Source organism: Triticum urartu, chromosome 2A, assembly GCF_056163025.1.
Source record: "Triticum urartu cultivar PI428250 chromosome 2A, HENAU_Tu73, whole genome shotgun sequence".
In the NCBI taxonomy this organism is placed as follows: Eukaryota; Viridiplantae; Streptophyta; class Magnoliopsida; order Poales; family Poaceae; genus Triticum; species Triticum urartu.
In genome coordinates this window covers 539,607,140-539,624,062 of record NC_141874.1, presented here as the reverse complement: position 1 = coordinate 539,624,062, position 16,923 = coordinate 539,607,140, and the positions used below count along the sequence as shown (strand labels likewise).

The 16,923-nt window shown below is 44.3% G+C and overlaps 1 protein-coding gene across 1 annotated transcript; it reads left to right on the top strand.

Moving 5' to 3' along the window:
• The first annotated feature begins 8,696 nt into the window (after positions 1-8,696).
• LOC125538663 (LRR receptor kinase SERK2) lies at positions 8,697-14,680 on the top strand. The gene is made up of 11 exons (XM_048701931.2): positions 8,697-9,025; positions 10,287-10,419; positions 10,513-10,584; positions 11,142-11,285; positions 11,732-11,803; positions 11,926-11,997; positions 12,071-12,183; positions 12,309-12,437; positions 12,536-12,877; positions 13,400-13,794; positions 14,090-14,680. Exons 1-11 carry the CDS (start codon positions 8,926-8,928, stop codon positions 14,399-14,401), a joined length of 1,884 nt encoding a protein of 627 aa, XP_048557888.1. The 5' UTR covers positions 8,697-8,925; the 3' UTR covers positions 14,402-14,680.
• Positions 14,681-16,923: the final 2,243 nt, after the last annotated feature.

Here is a 16,923-nt window from a genome sequence, read left to right as displayed (position 1 = left end):
GTCATAAACCAACAATTCATCGGATCCAACAAACACACCACAAAAGAATAGTACATCGAATAGAACTCTAAGAAGATCAAGAAGAACATTGTATTGAAGATCAAAGAGAGAGAAAAAGCCATCTAGCTACTAGCTATGGAGTCGTAGCTCTGTGGTGAACTACTCACGCACCATCGAAAGGCAACAAGGATGATGTAGAAGCCCTCCGTGATCAATTCCCCCTCCGGCAGAGTACTGGAAAAGGCCGCCAGATGGGATCGCGGAAGAACAAAAGCTTACGACGATGAAAATAGTGTTTCGAGTTGCTCTCTGGGGGTTTCCCAATATTAGAGAATTTATAGAGGTGGAATTAGGTGAGACGGAGCTACATGGGGCCCACAAGGTAACCGGGTGCGCCCTACCCCCCTTTTGCCTTGTCGTCTACCTATGTTTTAGGGTTAGCATTGGTTTAGCTCATATTAGAGATAGAGCATTGCTCATCCACTTCAGATCTACTCCACAAGAGAGACCGCGGCCCCTCTTTAAAGAAGATCCCTTTGGATTCAAGACCTCCTTGCGGAGAAGACCATCAAGACCTCCTCACGGAGAAGACCCGTTACCTTTGTATCGTCCTTAGTTGTTCGTGGATCTTGTATCTTCCTTTGCGTTCATGGATCTAGCATATGTGTGACTATTTATTGTTGGTTTAGTGTTTCCTCTCGTGTTTCCCCTCATGATTTCCCTCATTTTTCCCCTTGTGTTCCTTGTGTTCTTCGCGGGATCCGCTCCTTTCGTGAAAGATCGGCCCCTAGGGTTTCTACCCTACATCACTCTTCTTCAATTTACACAAAATTATATATTTCCCTTAAGGCAGCTTGTTTCTTATGAGCAGGGAAATACCTAGCAGAGAAGTAATAAATCATGTCCTGGGGACTACGCACACAACCAGAATAAAGAGAATTAAACCATGTTTTAGCATCACCCTTTAATAAGAATGGAAACAACTTAAGGATAAAGTAATAGCGAGTTTTCTCATCATGAGTAGACATGGTGGCTAAATCATTTAATTTAGTAAGATGTGCCACAACAGTTTCAGATTCATAGCCATAGAAAGGATAAGATTCAACCAAAGTAATTAACTCAGGATCGAGAGAGAAATCATAATCCTTATCAGAAATAAAGATATGTGAAGTAGCAAAAGCAGGGTCATATTTCATTCTAGCATTTTTCTTTAAGCTTAACTAATAATTTCTTAAGATCAACTTTATCATTGCAAGCTAAAAAGTCTTTAGCAGTTTCTTCATCCATAACATAACCCTCAGGCACAACAGGCAATTCATATCTAGGGGGGAATCTTCATCATCACTTTCATCAATAGTATCAGTTTCAATAATTTCATTCTCTCTAGCACTAGCAAGTTGTTCATCAAGAAATTCACCTAGTGGCACAGTATTATCAAGCATAGAAGTAGATTCATCATAAGTATCGTGCAAAGCAGAAGTGACATCATCAATAGCATGTGACATATTAGAATGAATAACAGGAGTAGGTGTCGCAAGTTTACTCAAAACAGAAGGTGAATCAAGTGCAGAGCTAGATGGCAGTTCTTTACCTCTCCTCGTAGTTGAGGGAAAAATCTTGGCTATTTTATCTTTCAAGTTCTTCATAGTGATCAGCAGATATAAATCCCAAGTGACTGAAAGAATAGAGCTGTGCTCCCCGGAAACGGCGCCAGAAAATAGTCTTGATAACCCACAAGTATAGGGGATCGCAACAGTTTTCGAGGGTAGAGTATTCAACCCAAATTTATTGATTCGACGCAAGGGGAGCTAAAGAATATTCTCAAGTATTAGCAGCTGAGTTATCAATTCAACCACACCTGGAAACTTAATATCTGCAACAAAGTATTTAGTAGCAAAGTAATATGATAATAGCGGTAACAGTAGCAAAAGTAATAGTTTTGGTTTTATAGTGATTGTAACAGTAGCAACGGAAAAGTAAATAAGCGAAGAACAATATGTGAAAAGCTCGTAGGCAATGGATCAATGATGGATAATTATGTCGGATGCGATTCCTCATGCAACAGTTATAACATAGAGTGACACGGAACTAGCTCCAGTTCATCAATGTAATGTAGGCATGTATTCCGAATATAGTCATACATGCTTATGGAAAAGAACTTGCATGACATCTTTTGTCCTACCCTCCCATGGCAGCGGGGTCCTATTGGAAACTAAGGGAGGCCTCCTTTTAATAGAGTACCGGACCAAAGCATTAACACTTAGTGAATACATGAACTCCTCAAACTACGGCCATCACCGGTAAGTATCCCGATTATTGTCAGTTCGGGGTTAACGGATCATAACACATAATAGGTGACCATAGACTTGCAAGATAGGATCAAGAACTCACATATATTCATGAAAACGTAATAGGTTCAGATCTGAAATCATGGCACTCGGGCACTAGTGACAAGCATTAAGCATAGCAAAGTCATAGCAACATCAATCTCAGAACATAATGGATACTAGGGATCAAACCCTAACAAAACTAACTCGATTACATGATAAATCTCATCCAACTCATCACCGTCTAGCAAGCCTACGATGGAATTACTCACGCACGGCGGTGAACATCATGAAATTGGTGATGGAGGAAGGTTGATGATGACGATGGCGACGGATTCCCCTCTCCGGAGCCCCGGACGGACTCCAGATCAGCCCTCCCAAGAGAGATTAGGGCTTGGCGGCAGTTCCATATCGTAAAACACGATGCATCCTTCTCTCTGATTTTTTCTTCCCGAACGTGAATATATGGAGTTGGAGTTGAGGTCGGTGGAGCACCAGGGGCCCATGAGGCAGGGGGCGTGCCCAGGGGGGTAGGCGCGGCCCCCACCCTCATGGACAGGGTGTGTCCCCCTGGCCTTGATTCTTTTGCCAGTATTTTTATATATTTCTGAAATATTCTTCGTTGATTTCTAGGTCATTCCGAGAACTTTTATTTCTGCACAAAAATAACACCATGGCAATTCTGCTGAAAACAGCGTCAGTCCGGGTTAGTTCCATTCAAATCATGCAAGTTAGAGTCCAAAACAAGGGCAAAAGTGTTTGGAAAAGTAGATACATTGGGGACGTATTAGTTCCTACATATTCTACGAAGATCTTTATCGGTCGAACCTTTATGACAACATACGTAATTCTCTTTGTCCGTCGGTATGTTACTTACCCGAGATTTGATTGTTTGGTATCTCCATACCTAGTTCAATCTCGTAACTGGTAAGTCTCTTTACTAGTTCCGTAATACATCATCTTGCAACTAACTCCTTAGTCACTTTGCTTGCAAGCTTCTTGTGATGTGTATTACCGAGAGGGCCCGGAGATACCTCTCCATCATACGGAGTGACAAATCCCAATCTCGATTCATGCGAACTCAACAGACACCTTCGGAGATACCTATAAAGCATCTTTATGATCACCCGGTTACGTTGTGACATTTGATAGCATACAAGGTATTCCTCCGGTATCCGGGAGTTGCATGATCTCATGGGCGAAGGAATATGTATTTAACATTAAGAAAGCAGTAGCAATAAACCGAATGATCATATGCTATGCTAACGGATGGGTCTTGTCCATCACATCATTCTCCTAATGATGTGATCCCGTTATCAAATGATAACTCATGTCTATGGTCAGGAAAGCTTAACCATCTTTTGATCAATGAGCTAGTCTAGTAGAGGCTCACTAGGGACACGGTGTTTGTTTATGTATCCACACATGTATTTAAGTTTCCGGTCAATACAATTCTAGCATGGATAGTAAACCTTTATCATGATCAAGGAAATATAATAATAACCACTTTATTATTGCCTCTAGGGCACATTTCCAACAACATATTCTAGGATCATAGCAGTTATAGCATAGAATATAAATTCCGAATTATAAACACGAAAAAATAATAATATGATATCATTGCCTCTAGGGCATATTTACAACATAGTACAAGTAAAATAGTCTAATGAAAAGATAGAATAGCTTCGAAACAACAAACTGGATATGAATCTAAGCATAAGGCTAAACGACAGAACATGAAAGTTGGGAGTGAATTATTCACACGATGCAAATTACACAGAGTAAAGTACAGTGAAGAAAAGTGGAACCAGTTACGTCAATGACGCCACATGTTTGTTGCCCGAGTTCAAGTTGGTGGCACAACTCTACGTCTAGGTGGAGGGACTAAGCCAAAGCTTGGAAGACACGAAACACTTCACCATATTCTCCTTTAGCTAGGTTCCACACGAAACCCAGCAAACCCTCAGGGTAAATCTTGCAGTGATCTTTGATAAGTCCACAAGTTGTATGCTCTAAATTGACACCTAACCATCTCAAAGATACACAATCTTCAAGAGTAACACATCTTCAATGAACTATGACCAATTTTCTTCAGTGTTGCTCAATCACTTTGGTATTAGGTTTTCCATTTTTTCCTCACTTAGGATTCACTCAAATCCGCCAGGAGGATTGGTTTCTCACACAACACTTGTCTCAAATCATACGAAGCAACCAACCGCTTTGGTTGAGGTAGGGGCTATTTATACCTAGAGTCGCAACCCGAGGGGGAATATCACCGTTGTTCGGGATGCACCCACCAACGTGTTATCACCAACCGTCCTAATGGTCGAAAATTTGAACTCTCAAATTCTTATGCGTAGGACAACCTTATGGCTAGGGTTATATTACTCAGGTCGGGCTATTAGGCTTGCACCGCTAGCCTGGCTCAGACACGGCCATATGCTCTTGGACTCTAGCTGCCATGCCTTCTCAGATAGCATGGTGATTGGTGAGGGCCTCACCGTGAGTGGCTAGCATGACCCAATAAGAGAGGATCTTCCTTGTCTTTCTTGGACCTGTGGAGCCTGTGTGTTGTATCCTCGTCAGGAGGCAAGTGCCAAACGGAATGAGACCAATGAGGAAATGAAGGAGAAGAGGTTTAGAGCATTCAGGGAGACGCAACAAATGAAGGTTAGCCTCGAGGAGAAGAAGCTTGCTACCAAGCAAATGTGCGAGAAGTCCAAGGTCTTATACGCGAAGGCCAACGTCTTAGATCCCGAGGTGGCGAGGTATGTTCACCAAATGCGAGCAACATCTTTCCAGGTTATGCATAAAAAAGATGGGCAATGATTCATTCGGTTTGTTATTTGTTTGATGGATCAGATTATGAAACTCGTCCAACATGCAATGCCTTTTGCTTTTCATTATTTCGTTTACAAGTGTTGTATGTGTCATTGAATTGCTATTGAATGTTGCTCAACAAAGAACTTGACTTAGTGAATAAAAGGAGAAGGGGAGAAGGAGGGACGAACAAGTAGGGGGGGGGGATTTGAGTGCTAGCCTTGGATGGCCCTCGCCTGCCTGATTGTCCCTAGACACACGTGAACATTCGAGGGTGTCCGTTTGAGGTATAGCACTTCGCAGATACCGTTTGATGGCTAGATTCTTTATGGTGAAACTTACCCACCCAGATTCAAGTGCTAGAGACTTAGCATGAGTGCTCGCATATTTCTTGGATTTATTTCAAACTTTTTGGTGTTGTTCTTTATGTTGTTTGATGTGTCCGCCGACTGAAGTGTGTGTGGCAACTTCGTCAATCTCAAGATATACCGATGTGGTCTCTCCAAGGTGCTCACAGGGGTCTCAAGCCATATCATTTGGCAATGTGAATGTGTGTGTGTGTGCGCGCGCGCGCGCGTGAACTCCGACGAGGTTCGGGCTATCTAAAATGTAGTTGGAACATGTTTATCTTAAGTTTTCAAATTTGCAAGACGATTTTGCGGTATCTGTTCTGCGCCGGGCAAAAAGTGCCCGCAAAATCGATTTAGGGCGAACCGTAAATCAATTTTGTGGGCCGAGATTATAGCGGCTCACCTAGAGACGCTCTAAGACACAAGCCATTGAGGCGGAAATGCAATTTGGCTCCCGGGATCATGTGCTGCCGAAATGATTTTTGAAATTTCAAAATAATCCTAACAAATTTCTTATGTATTCATAGTGACATCTGAATAGTACCTGCAAATTTTATGCAAAAAGGTTAAACATTTTGGATTGTACAAAAAGAAACAAATTGAACAACAAGCCTTACCCCAAATTTGTTTTTTCACCGACGAAACACTATTGCTCCGTCTCACATGAAAATTGTCAAGCATGCTTGTGACACTAACACAAACACCCACATAAATATTTAGAAAATTTTGAAAACATTTTACCACTTTTTTTTAAGTTAATGTTCATGCGGGAGCACGTGGTCCCGGGAGCCAAAGCACTAAAAAACACGCACAAAAGTGTGTTTTAGTGCTTGAGCTCCACGGAGCTAATTTTTAATGAAAATTTTGAAACAAATGTTTCAAATTTCAATTTTGTTTGAAAATAATACACATTGTCGTATGGATGTATACTGGATGTGTGCAAATTTTCATTAGAAAATACATTGTTTAACAATGATTCACTAGAAAATACATTGACACGTAACGTGCAGAAAAATGACAAAAGGACGAGTTTGAAACCAGTGAAATGTGCGCACGGTTCACTGTATAAAATCAACGAATCTCACTTTTTCTGCGGCTTGCTAATCAATGTGTTTCTCTTGAAAATTTACGCACCTGTACCAGTATACATGCATATGTCAATGTGGAATTGTTTTTTTGACTTTTTTAGAACATTGAAATGCTAATTTTGAATGTTTCAAAAAAAGGGCTGCAAAGAGCCGGAGCACTAAAACGCCGCAATCGCTTTCAACACCTCTTTTCCTTATTTATTTTTGTTCCTCGAGAAAGACATGAAGCTTTTGGAACCTAGAACCGCAGAGTCTGCTGTGAAGCTATCTCCAACCTAGACTCTATACGCCTACAGCTACAGGCCACAGCCTTAGGCTGGTCAGTGAGGAGTAACTTATACTAGTGTCATGTATATGACACTAGTCTAAGTTACTACCTTTATAATGCAAAGTAACATAGCATTAGTGTCATAAAGGACTTCATTTATTAGCTTGTAGACTCATCTTGTTTTGAAAACCGCTATGTTAGGGCATCTCCAATAGTTTGTATGTTAGCTTATTGGTAAAATATGCCATGTCATCAACCAACAACTTAACATACAACAACTTCAATGGGTTGTATGTAGTTTGCCCAATAAGATGCGAGACAATAAATAAGGTGCTCGCTCATTCTACATTAGAGCTTGTGCAAGGGGTATTGGTCATACAACCTTCTTATCTTTCCTCATTATTGTATGACACATCATCAAAAATCCTATGTGGCAAAGTCTACCAACAATTATCTTACAACCATTGAAGATGCCCTTACAGTAACATATTATATTATTACTTCTCATTAACTATATGCCACATAAGCAAAAAAAAAATTAGAGTGCGCTATGTTATTAGCTAAGTTACTCCCACTATGACTAGCCTTACTGCATGCAGCTTCGGCACACGTCACGTCTAAGAAGCGTAGGCTGAACATGAACACACAGCTAATCGTGCCCTAGACCATCGCATCTCAGGCGTGCCATTTGGACAGCACGAGCCGTCGAGCACGACCTTCCGGCATCACTGTCGCTTTCGCATGCCACCGGACACAGTTGAATTTTCCGAATGACTTTTCATATTCCCACGCCTTTTTCTGATCAAACTTGCCGACTCCACTACGACACAAACACCAATCGTATTCGTGCGTGCTTCTGGCCAGACGGTGACACCACACATAGCATCCTCCCGTTTTCTTCGTTGATCGTCAATCAAAAACACAAAATGCAGACACGCGCGCCAACTCCCATTTCCTTTTCGTGAACAGTGGCGTTTCAGGCTCGCAGTCAAGTCTCCCCTCCCCCTCCGGAGGCCGGAGCCGTTCCAGACCCCCCACTCTACGACTCGTCTACACCACGCACCTAGCGGGAGGAGGGACGGGGTAGACCGTAGACCAGCGCGGTCCACAACTTTGACTGGGAAAATACGGGATCCGACCTGGCCCGTGGGCCCCACGTCCGTAGCAACGGGGAGGAGCGGATCGCGTGCGCCCGTCCCGAGCAGCCAACGGCGTCCAGCCGCTGTCACCCCGCCGCGTGACGGCCTCCTACTGGCCCATTCCGGCGGGACCCCCGAACGGCGCCGCACCGGATCCCCCGTTCACGAGGGGGAATTTTGACTGCGCCCTTCAGCTGGCGTCCTGCCACTGCCAGCGCCGGGCCCCCCGGTGGCCACGAGCCGGGCGCGGTGGTGCGTGGACGCGCCGTACTGCTCCGACCCGTTTCGGCACAGTACTTACTCCGCCCTGCTCTCCCGCCGCAAAACCCGTGTTACGTGGCCGCCTCGGTTACTCGTGGTCGAAGCCGCCGTGGGTTCAGTTATTTATTCGTGAATGATTGATTGATGTCTGGTGACGGGCGTACGAGGACAGCGTCCAGGGAAGCCCCGCGCTCCCGCATCACGCCGGCGTCACCGCCCATCCCTCCTGCTACGCTTCCGCCTCCCACTAACCCCCACCACCCTCGGCGGAAAACGACAGCCACCGTGGAGAGACCGGCTCTCCTCCACCGACCTGCGGGCCCCACGCGCGCCTTCCCCCACCTGACAGCGACGCGAGGTGGGCGGCGCGCGGTGACCCGGCCTTCCGCGAAACAGGCCTCCCTTGCCGATGGAACATTTTAGGTTGGGGCACGGGAAGACACCAGCAGAAATTTAAAAATCATCTCGAGCTGGAAAAATACTCCACACCGGTAAAAAAATCGCTTCCTCCGTGCCCTGCTCCGTCAGAGAAGAGGGGAGGGTCGAGGCAGCGCTGTCAACGCGGGGGGTAATCGGGGGCCGTCGTAGACAGCTCACAAGGGCGCCGGAGACCGGGAGCGCGCGTATGCTGCGGCTTTGAGACGGGCCCACCTGGCAGCCGCCTGCGCTCGGATGGCTGCGTCGCCGGAGATGCTGCGGAGGTGTTGGTGGGCGGCGGCGGCGGTCTTGTCGGCGGTGCTGACCGTGAGCCGGGTCTCCGCCAACACAGAGGGTGAGCCACTCCATCAATTTTCTCAATTTTAAGTTATTTGGCTTCCGCCCTCCTTTCGGGTTCACGAATTGCCTGGTCCACGGGTGCGCTCGCGAGTATATATTTCGGGGGAAGGGAGTAAGCATCTCGCATGTGTTGCTGTACTTCTTAGCAAGTTTCCGCCCATGGGCGTGGACTGATTTTTTTTTTCCTGTTAGTGGAAGGTCTTACAATCTCCCCTTTCCAGCTTCCATGGATTATGTAGGTTCTGTATCACCATGTCTCTCATATTGTGCTACGAATTTGTTCTTTCTTCGGGGTTTTTTCGCTATGGCTGATAACTTTGGTCTACTGGCAAATTCACAGAGATAGAATTAGCTTCCACTGTGCTTGTCCCAACTACGGTTTAAAATAAAAAAAACATTTTCCCCGTCTGAAGTAACGCCAAGTCTGTAATTTGGCTTATGCTTAAACTGGTTTTCTGGAGGTGCATGTTATGGCTCCACAAGTTTCATTATTCACGACAGTATTTGTTTGTAGAGACCACCACCGCACATATTTCTTTCTGTTTGAGCCTTTCGTGAAGATAATCTTGCCTTTTTTCACTTAGATTTCCATATCTTTGGGCTTTAACTGAACTAGTAGAATTTTATTGTCTGAAGGGACAACTAGTATTCTTCTTGTGTAAGAATCAAAATAGTGATATCGTTCTGTCTATGGTCATAATAATTTGCTTTGCATTTATTTTAGTAATGCCTGGCTCCTACACGAACTGTACATAACAAAGATGTGCCTGTTGTATGAATGTGTAGGTACTATTTGGGTCAATGAACAAAAATGTATTTGCTTTACCTTTGGTTTTTACCATATATTGGCCCATATACTAGAGTAACTGCTTGGTTCAAGGAATTGAAGCTAAATATGAGGACCACATTTATTCTTGCAAAAAATGGGGCAGTGCGCCTCTTTGGTTGCACAGGCCTAAAGAGATATTCTCTTCCATAATCTAAAAAAATCATGTTAAACACACATCAATTATCTGTTTTTATATCGGTATTCACACATTTATCTGTACTTTAGATATTGATTAGTAGGCTATGCTAAATTTTGCATAGCTTTTTGGACAAAATGGGAGCTGTATATTTGCGTGCATAATGTGGTGGCGAAGTAACTGTTAAATTTCTGCACATAAGATTATTGGGAGAATATCTGTATATTGCCTTAAATGACTAGGCATGTATAATATTGCTCATACCTGATCATATTGTACTTCCATTGGTAGGTGATGCTCTGTACAGTCTGCGTCAAAGCCTTAAAGATGCTAACAATGTGCTGCAGAGTTGGGATCCCACTCTGGTTAATCCATGCACATGGTTCCATGTTACTTGTAACACTGACAACAGTGTAATCAGAGTGTAAGTTTTTGATAGACTTTTCTCCAATTTACACTTGCTAAAAATTATAAAGGTGATCTTTTGTGTGTCGACTGTAACCTTTTACTGTCGCAGTGATCTTGGAAACGCACAACTATCAGGTGCATTGGTGTCCCAACTTGGACAGTTGAAAAATCTACAATATTTGTAAGTTTAACGTTCTAGCCTTCCGAGAATTATTTTCATAGTTATATGGCGCAGTAGTTGCATCTGTGTATGTTTTCGTAAGCTTGGTGCCTGAACTTCAGTAATATACATACATGACTTGGGTTTGCAGAACATAACTGTGCTGAGTACTGATGACAAAATGTGTAATTATGTTCAATAAAATCTGTCCTGCAATAAAATGAGTACATGACTTGGGTTTGCAGAACATAGCTGTGCTGAGTACTGATGACAAAATGAGTAATCTACATACCTGAACTGCTTTGGTTTTCAATAAATCTGTAATCATGTTCCAATTGTACTATTCTAGGATGTTTAGAGTGGCTACTACATGTGCTTTGTTCTCCTACAGATTTTGGAAATGATGTTTGTGAGATTTCTGCTGAGATCCTACATTGTGTAGTTTTATAGTTTTCTCATTATTTCTGTGCCTTCTATTCTTTGTCAATCATCTATGGTACCTTTTACAAGTTTGGTGCTCTCATTTATGGTACCTTTTACCTTGAAACTTTTAGTGAAATTTCACTGTTACATGACAGGGAGCTGTACAGCAACAATATAAGTGGGACAATACCTTTGGAACTCGGGAACTTGACAAACCTGGTCAGTTTGGATCTGTACCTGAACAAATTCACTGGCGGTATTCCAGACACATTGGGGCAACTCTTAAAGTTGCGATTCCTGTAAGAATATACCTTTTTACTCCTTTCGAAACGAATATAATTGTCAATTCCACGTGTCCTGTTTTTCTGGTTCAGATCACCACATTTCTTTGACATGTGCCCCACCCTTACCAAAAAAAAAACCCATAATAGGAACGCCGCACAGAACCACAATAAAGATGCATCATGGCACATGCATGCATTTGTACGAGCTTTTCTTCCCAGAAGTCCTCTTAGATTTGCATGTCTTATTGAATGATAAGGTGTTCTTGCAGTTTTCTTCTTTCATATGACCATATCCAGTTAGGTATCTAGTTACAATGGAGGGTAAATCTATTGTGTAGTTCTTTTCTTGTGGCTTTAATGCTTTTCTGTAGGCCCGCTGGTTCGAATGATTATTTTCTAGCCTTGCTTGTTGGAATGATTCTAATATACTTCTTTCTGGGAATGTCTACTTGGAATAACAGCCGTCTTAACAACAACAGTCTTTCTGGTCAAATTCCACAATCCTTGACCAATATTAGCACCCTCCAAGTTCTGTAAGTTATCTGTTCTACTATTCATAGTTCATATTCTATATGTATCTTAAGGATATGCTGTGGGCATGGTAACAAACATGCAAACCAGTACATTATAACAAATGCATCTGACAATCTCACAGGGATCTATCAAACAACAATCTCTCCGGAGCGGTTCCTTCAACTGGCTCGTTTTCACTCTTTACCCCTATAAGGTATTCTTTCTGGTTGAAATTCGGGTGCTTACTGCATCTTGTGAGGATGATGACTTTTAACTTATTGTCACAGTTTTGGTAATAATCCAAATCTTTGTGGCCCGGGTACTACGAAACCATGTCCTGGGGCACCTCCTTTTTCTCCACCGCCTCCATTCAATCCTCCAACACCACCCGCGGCACAAGGTGAATTTTGTTAAATTCTGTGGCACTGCGGCGATTCTTCTTGAAATGGACAATCCTTGAAACTCTCAAATTATCTGTATGATTGTATTTAACATGTGCTTGCTGGAATAATTCAATTCCGCTAGGTGACCCTAAAACCGGAGCAATTGCTGGAGGTGTTGCTGCGGGTGCTGCATTGATATTTGCTGTTCCTGCAATTGGATTTGCACTGTGGCGGCGGCGTAAACCTGAAGAGCATTTCTTTGATGTCCCTGGTCTGTATTATATATATATATATATATATATATAGCATGCTTTGATGTCCCAGGTCATGTTATTCAATTCGTTTATCTGTACTTTTGTTTATCTTCAGCTGAGGAGGATCCAGAAGTGCACCTTGGCCAGCTGAAGAGGTTCTCACTAAGGGAGCTTCAAGTTGCTAGCGATAACTTCAGCAATAAGAACATTCTAGGAAGAGGTGGCTTTGGAAAGGTGTACAAGGGGAGACTGACAGATGGTACATTGGTAGCAGTTAAAAGATTAAAAGAAGAACGTACTCCTGGTGGCGAACTCCAATTCCAAACAGAAGTTGAAATGATTAGTATGGCAGTGCATAGGAACCTGCTTCGTCTCCGTGGATTCTGCATGACACCTACAGAACGGCTACTAGTCTATCCATACATGGCTAATGGTAGCGTTGCATCACGTTTGCGAGGTACCTACTCTGTTGTACTAATTCTTCTAGACTCTTTTTACATTTCTGTACATTTTTTACCAACTGTAGGCCTAGTTGTCTCTTTCTCTGATACTGTCAAAGCTTGACTTTAAACTGTTTAATTGCTTCATCTGCATCACTTTGACACATGGGACATGATGTGATCAATGCAGCATTGCACTTAGCATGTCTCTAGTATTTAGTCTATAAAAAAGAAGAAACCAGAAAACGACTCTGAGCTTCATTATGTACTCACTTTTGCAAATCCAACTGACATGGGCTGCTACCTGGACTGCACTAAATTCTGATCCTAAAATTTAACCGATCAATAAGTTCGTGTCACCCATATGTACAACCTGTGAATGTGATCAGAAGCAATATAACTTTTACGGCAATTGAAATAACTAAACTTTACTTTATGTACTACTCATAGAGCATTTTTAGTTAATTCAGTTATGATATATGGTACCTCCGGTACATGATTAGCGATTTCAGTTTTGACTTATGGTACTTGATTTTTAGAGCGAGGGCCAAATGAGCCGGCTCTTGAATGGGAAAAGAGAACTCGGATTGCACTGGGATCTGCCAGAGGACTGTCTTACTTGCATGATCACTGCGACCCCAAGATCATTCATCGTGATGTCAAAGCCGCAAACATTCTCTTGGATGAAGACTTTGAGGCGGTTGTGGGTGACTTTGGACTGGCCAAGCTTATGGACTACAAGGACACTCATGTAACCACAGCTGTCCGTGGAACGATCGGGCATATTGCTCCCGAGTACCTATCCACCGGAAAGTCCTCTGAGAAGACGGATGTTTTCGGTTATGGGATCATGCTTCTGGAGCTTATCACTGGACAGAGGGCATTCGACCTCGCGCGTCTTGCAAACGACGACGATGTCATGCTGCTTGACTGGGTAAGTTCTCCTCTATCATTGGTTCATTGAACATACATATCATGAGCAGCGATGCAACTCTAGTTTTATTTGCATCGTGCATCTTAGCTGTCTGCCAGTTCTGGTTTGAGGGCTAGAGCAAACCGTTTCTCATTATTGGTTCAGTGTCCTATACACTAGCATGCATGATGAGTGAGTAAACAAACTGACTGACACCTGGCCTCCCTCCCATGTGTGATGTGTCATCCATGATTGGGAGGAGGGTGGCGTGAGAAGTGTAAAGTAATGGCGAGAATTGTGCGTGGCGTGGGTGCAGGTGAAAGGGCTGCTGAAAGAGAAGAAGGTGGAGATGCTGGTGGACCCGGACCTGCAGAGCGTGTACGTGGAGCACGAGGTGGAGGCGCTGATCCAGGTGGCGCTGCTGTGCACGCAGGGGTCGCCGATGGACCGGCCCAAGATGTCGGAGGTGGTGAGGATGCTGGAGGGCGACGGGCTGGCGGAGCGCTGGGAGGAGTGGCAGAAGGTGGAGGTGGTCCGGCAGGAGGCGGAGCTGGCCCCGCGAAACAACGACTGGATCGTCGACTCCACCCACAACCTCCGGGCGGTGGAGCTGTCCGGCCCGAGGTAACAGGAAAAAAGAAGAAAACAAAATCGTCTCCTCATCGACGAGCTCCGGCTAGTGGCGCCTCGTTTCAGAATTTCTAGCTCTCTTTTGTACATGATGACCGACAGATAGCTGGCCCCTTTAATTAGTGTCAAATTTGGAAGGGGAAATGTCAGCAGCAGTTCCCAGTTGTAGGCTGCTCTTGACTGCAACTCATTGTTGTGGTGGCTAATGCTACTCCTGCTGTATGGTACTTGTACGTGCACATATACTTCGTCCGTGCTAAGGCTAAATCCGTGCTAAGGCTAAATCCTTAATATTAGTAGTAGCAAAAAGGTCCGTGCGTTGCAACGGGAGAAAAAAAATACCACGTGCTCTTAATTTACAAAAAATGATTTATAATCTGAGAATTTGTAGCTACGGTCCAAACAAAGATGTTCTTAGCCTACAAAAGCGTAGTTCAAGATTCCACATGTATTTTATTTTAACACGGCTTACATATAGATTTAATCCGTACAAAAAAAGGGACAAGCGATCATGCATTTATTCAGATCATGTGTGAAATTAGGTATTGTTACGGGCCAGTAAAGTAAAACGATAAAAATAGACGATGACACATTAGCACACTATGGAGATATGTGTGTATCAAGGACGGTTTTCGGTTTAAGCATCACCAACTTAGGGTAACTCTTGAACACTTTTTTTCACATGCATATTTCATAAATACATTAAAAATTGTTAAAAGATACAGGATTTTTTAAGCATAAAGATATATTTTTTGTCAACATTTTTGTTTCCTAAATGCTTGTTAGTGCAGCTGCGCTATTGGTTGCAGCAAGCGCACCCGTTCAAGCCGTTCGATCCCAGTATTCTTAATGTGATTGCATTGCTACTAGTCTCATAAGTTTCAAAAGACGAGGTTTGACAAAAGAGGAAAAAACACCTGGTCGGCTGGTCCCCTCGCATCTTCACGTTCCCCTTCCGCCCTGTTATTCAGCAAGACCCCGCACGCATGCATTTATTTGGAGCTTCAAAATTTTTTAAAATCCGTAACTTTTGACTCGAGCGTCGAATTTCAAATCCGTTTTCACTATTGTGTTTGTCGTTATGAGTTCTTCAAAACTAGATCCTATATGGGTATGTTTCGACAAACTTTTTTTAAAGCAACTTTGCATGCTGCGGAGGCAACTTTAGTGTTATAAGAAAGCAACTTCTTATTAGTATGCGTAGTATGATCACCTATCAATAAAAAAACCCTTTGAAGTTTGTCAAACACGCATCATATTTGCTGCACCATCTTGTTTTGCTTTGGTTGTTAGGTGTCCTAGTTAGATAGACTAAGTTGTTAAAGTTTATCTCTATCTAAGATCTTTCTTTCTCTTCAAGATGTAATCTCCAACAACTTGTATGCGTTGTACAGTGAGGTGCGCCCCTGTTATATAAACACGTACATATCGCCCACATCGGGCAAGACGTTTCCGCCATCGCACATGGTAATCAGAGCCTTCCTCTTTCAATCTAGTCTCCCGATTGCATCTAGTGCATAGCCATGTCTTCATCCTCCGGCGCCTCCCCTAGCCTCATTGGCCAGGTCACCGAGAAGCTCAACCGCACGAACTACGTGCTATGGCGCACGCAGGTCACACCCCACCTGCGGGGCGCCGGTGTCTTCGGCTACATCGACGGCACCACGCCGAAGCCGGCCAGACTCCACGTCACGAAAGACAAAGACAGCAAGGAGACTTCTGAGCCCAACCCTCTCCACCAACTTTGGGTCCGAGAGGATCAATAGGTGCTTGGCTATTTGCTTAGTACCCTCTCCAAGGAGGTGCTGGTCGCGGTCACCGCGCTCACCACGGCGTGCGAACTCTAGGTGGCGCTGGTGGGCATGTTCTCATCCCAGTCACTCAGCCGCGTCAACAACATCAGGACTGCGCTCATCAACGCGTAGAAGGGCAACCAGTCGGTCGCCTCCTACTTCGCCTCCCTCCGCGGCCTCACTGCCGTCGGCAAGCCGATCCAGGACGACGAACTAACCTCGTACATCCTCCACGGCCTCGACGTCGACTACCAGCCACTCGCCTCCGCCCTTGACGCCCGTGTCACGCCCGTCACCATCGACGAGCTCTACACCATGCTGAGTAACTTTGATCAGCGCATGGCCCAGTTCCACGGCTCCTCCGGCGGCTTCAAGTCTTCTGCCAACGCCGCATCTCACGGCCGTGGTGGCGGCCCTCGCTCGCGTGGATCTCCCCGCAACAAGGGGAGGTCAGGAAGCAACAACAACGGTGGCGGCGGCTCCAGCAACTCTCGCAACGGGCGCCCCACCAACTCCAAGCCTCGTCATGGCGGAGGCTCCAGCAGGTCTCACCCAGATGCACCACGCTGCCAGATATGTGGCAAGCTTGGGCACACGACCAAAGACTATTGGTATCGCTATGATGAAGATGATGACTCCTCCCAAGACGAGGACAAGGTTGCTGCAGCTGCGGACGGCTCCTACGGCATTGACACAAACTGGTACGTCGACAGCGGGGCGACCAATC

Coding starts and splice junctions, on each gene's coding strand:
- LOC125538663 (XM_048701931.2), top strand. CDS start 8,926: ATGGCTGCGTCGCCGGAGATGCTGCGGAGGTGTTGGTGGGCGGCGGCG. Junction 9,026..10,286: donor GGTCTCCGCCAACACAGAGG/GTGAGCCACTCC, acceptor TTCCATTGGTAG/GTGATGCTCTGTACAGTCTG. Junction 13,795..14,089: donor ATGTCATGCTGCTTGACTGG/GTAAGTTCTCCT, acceptor GCGTGGGTGCAG/GTGAAAGGGCTGCTGAAAGA.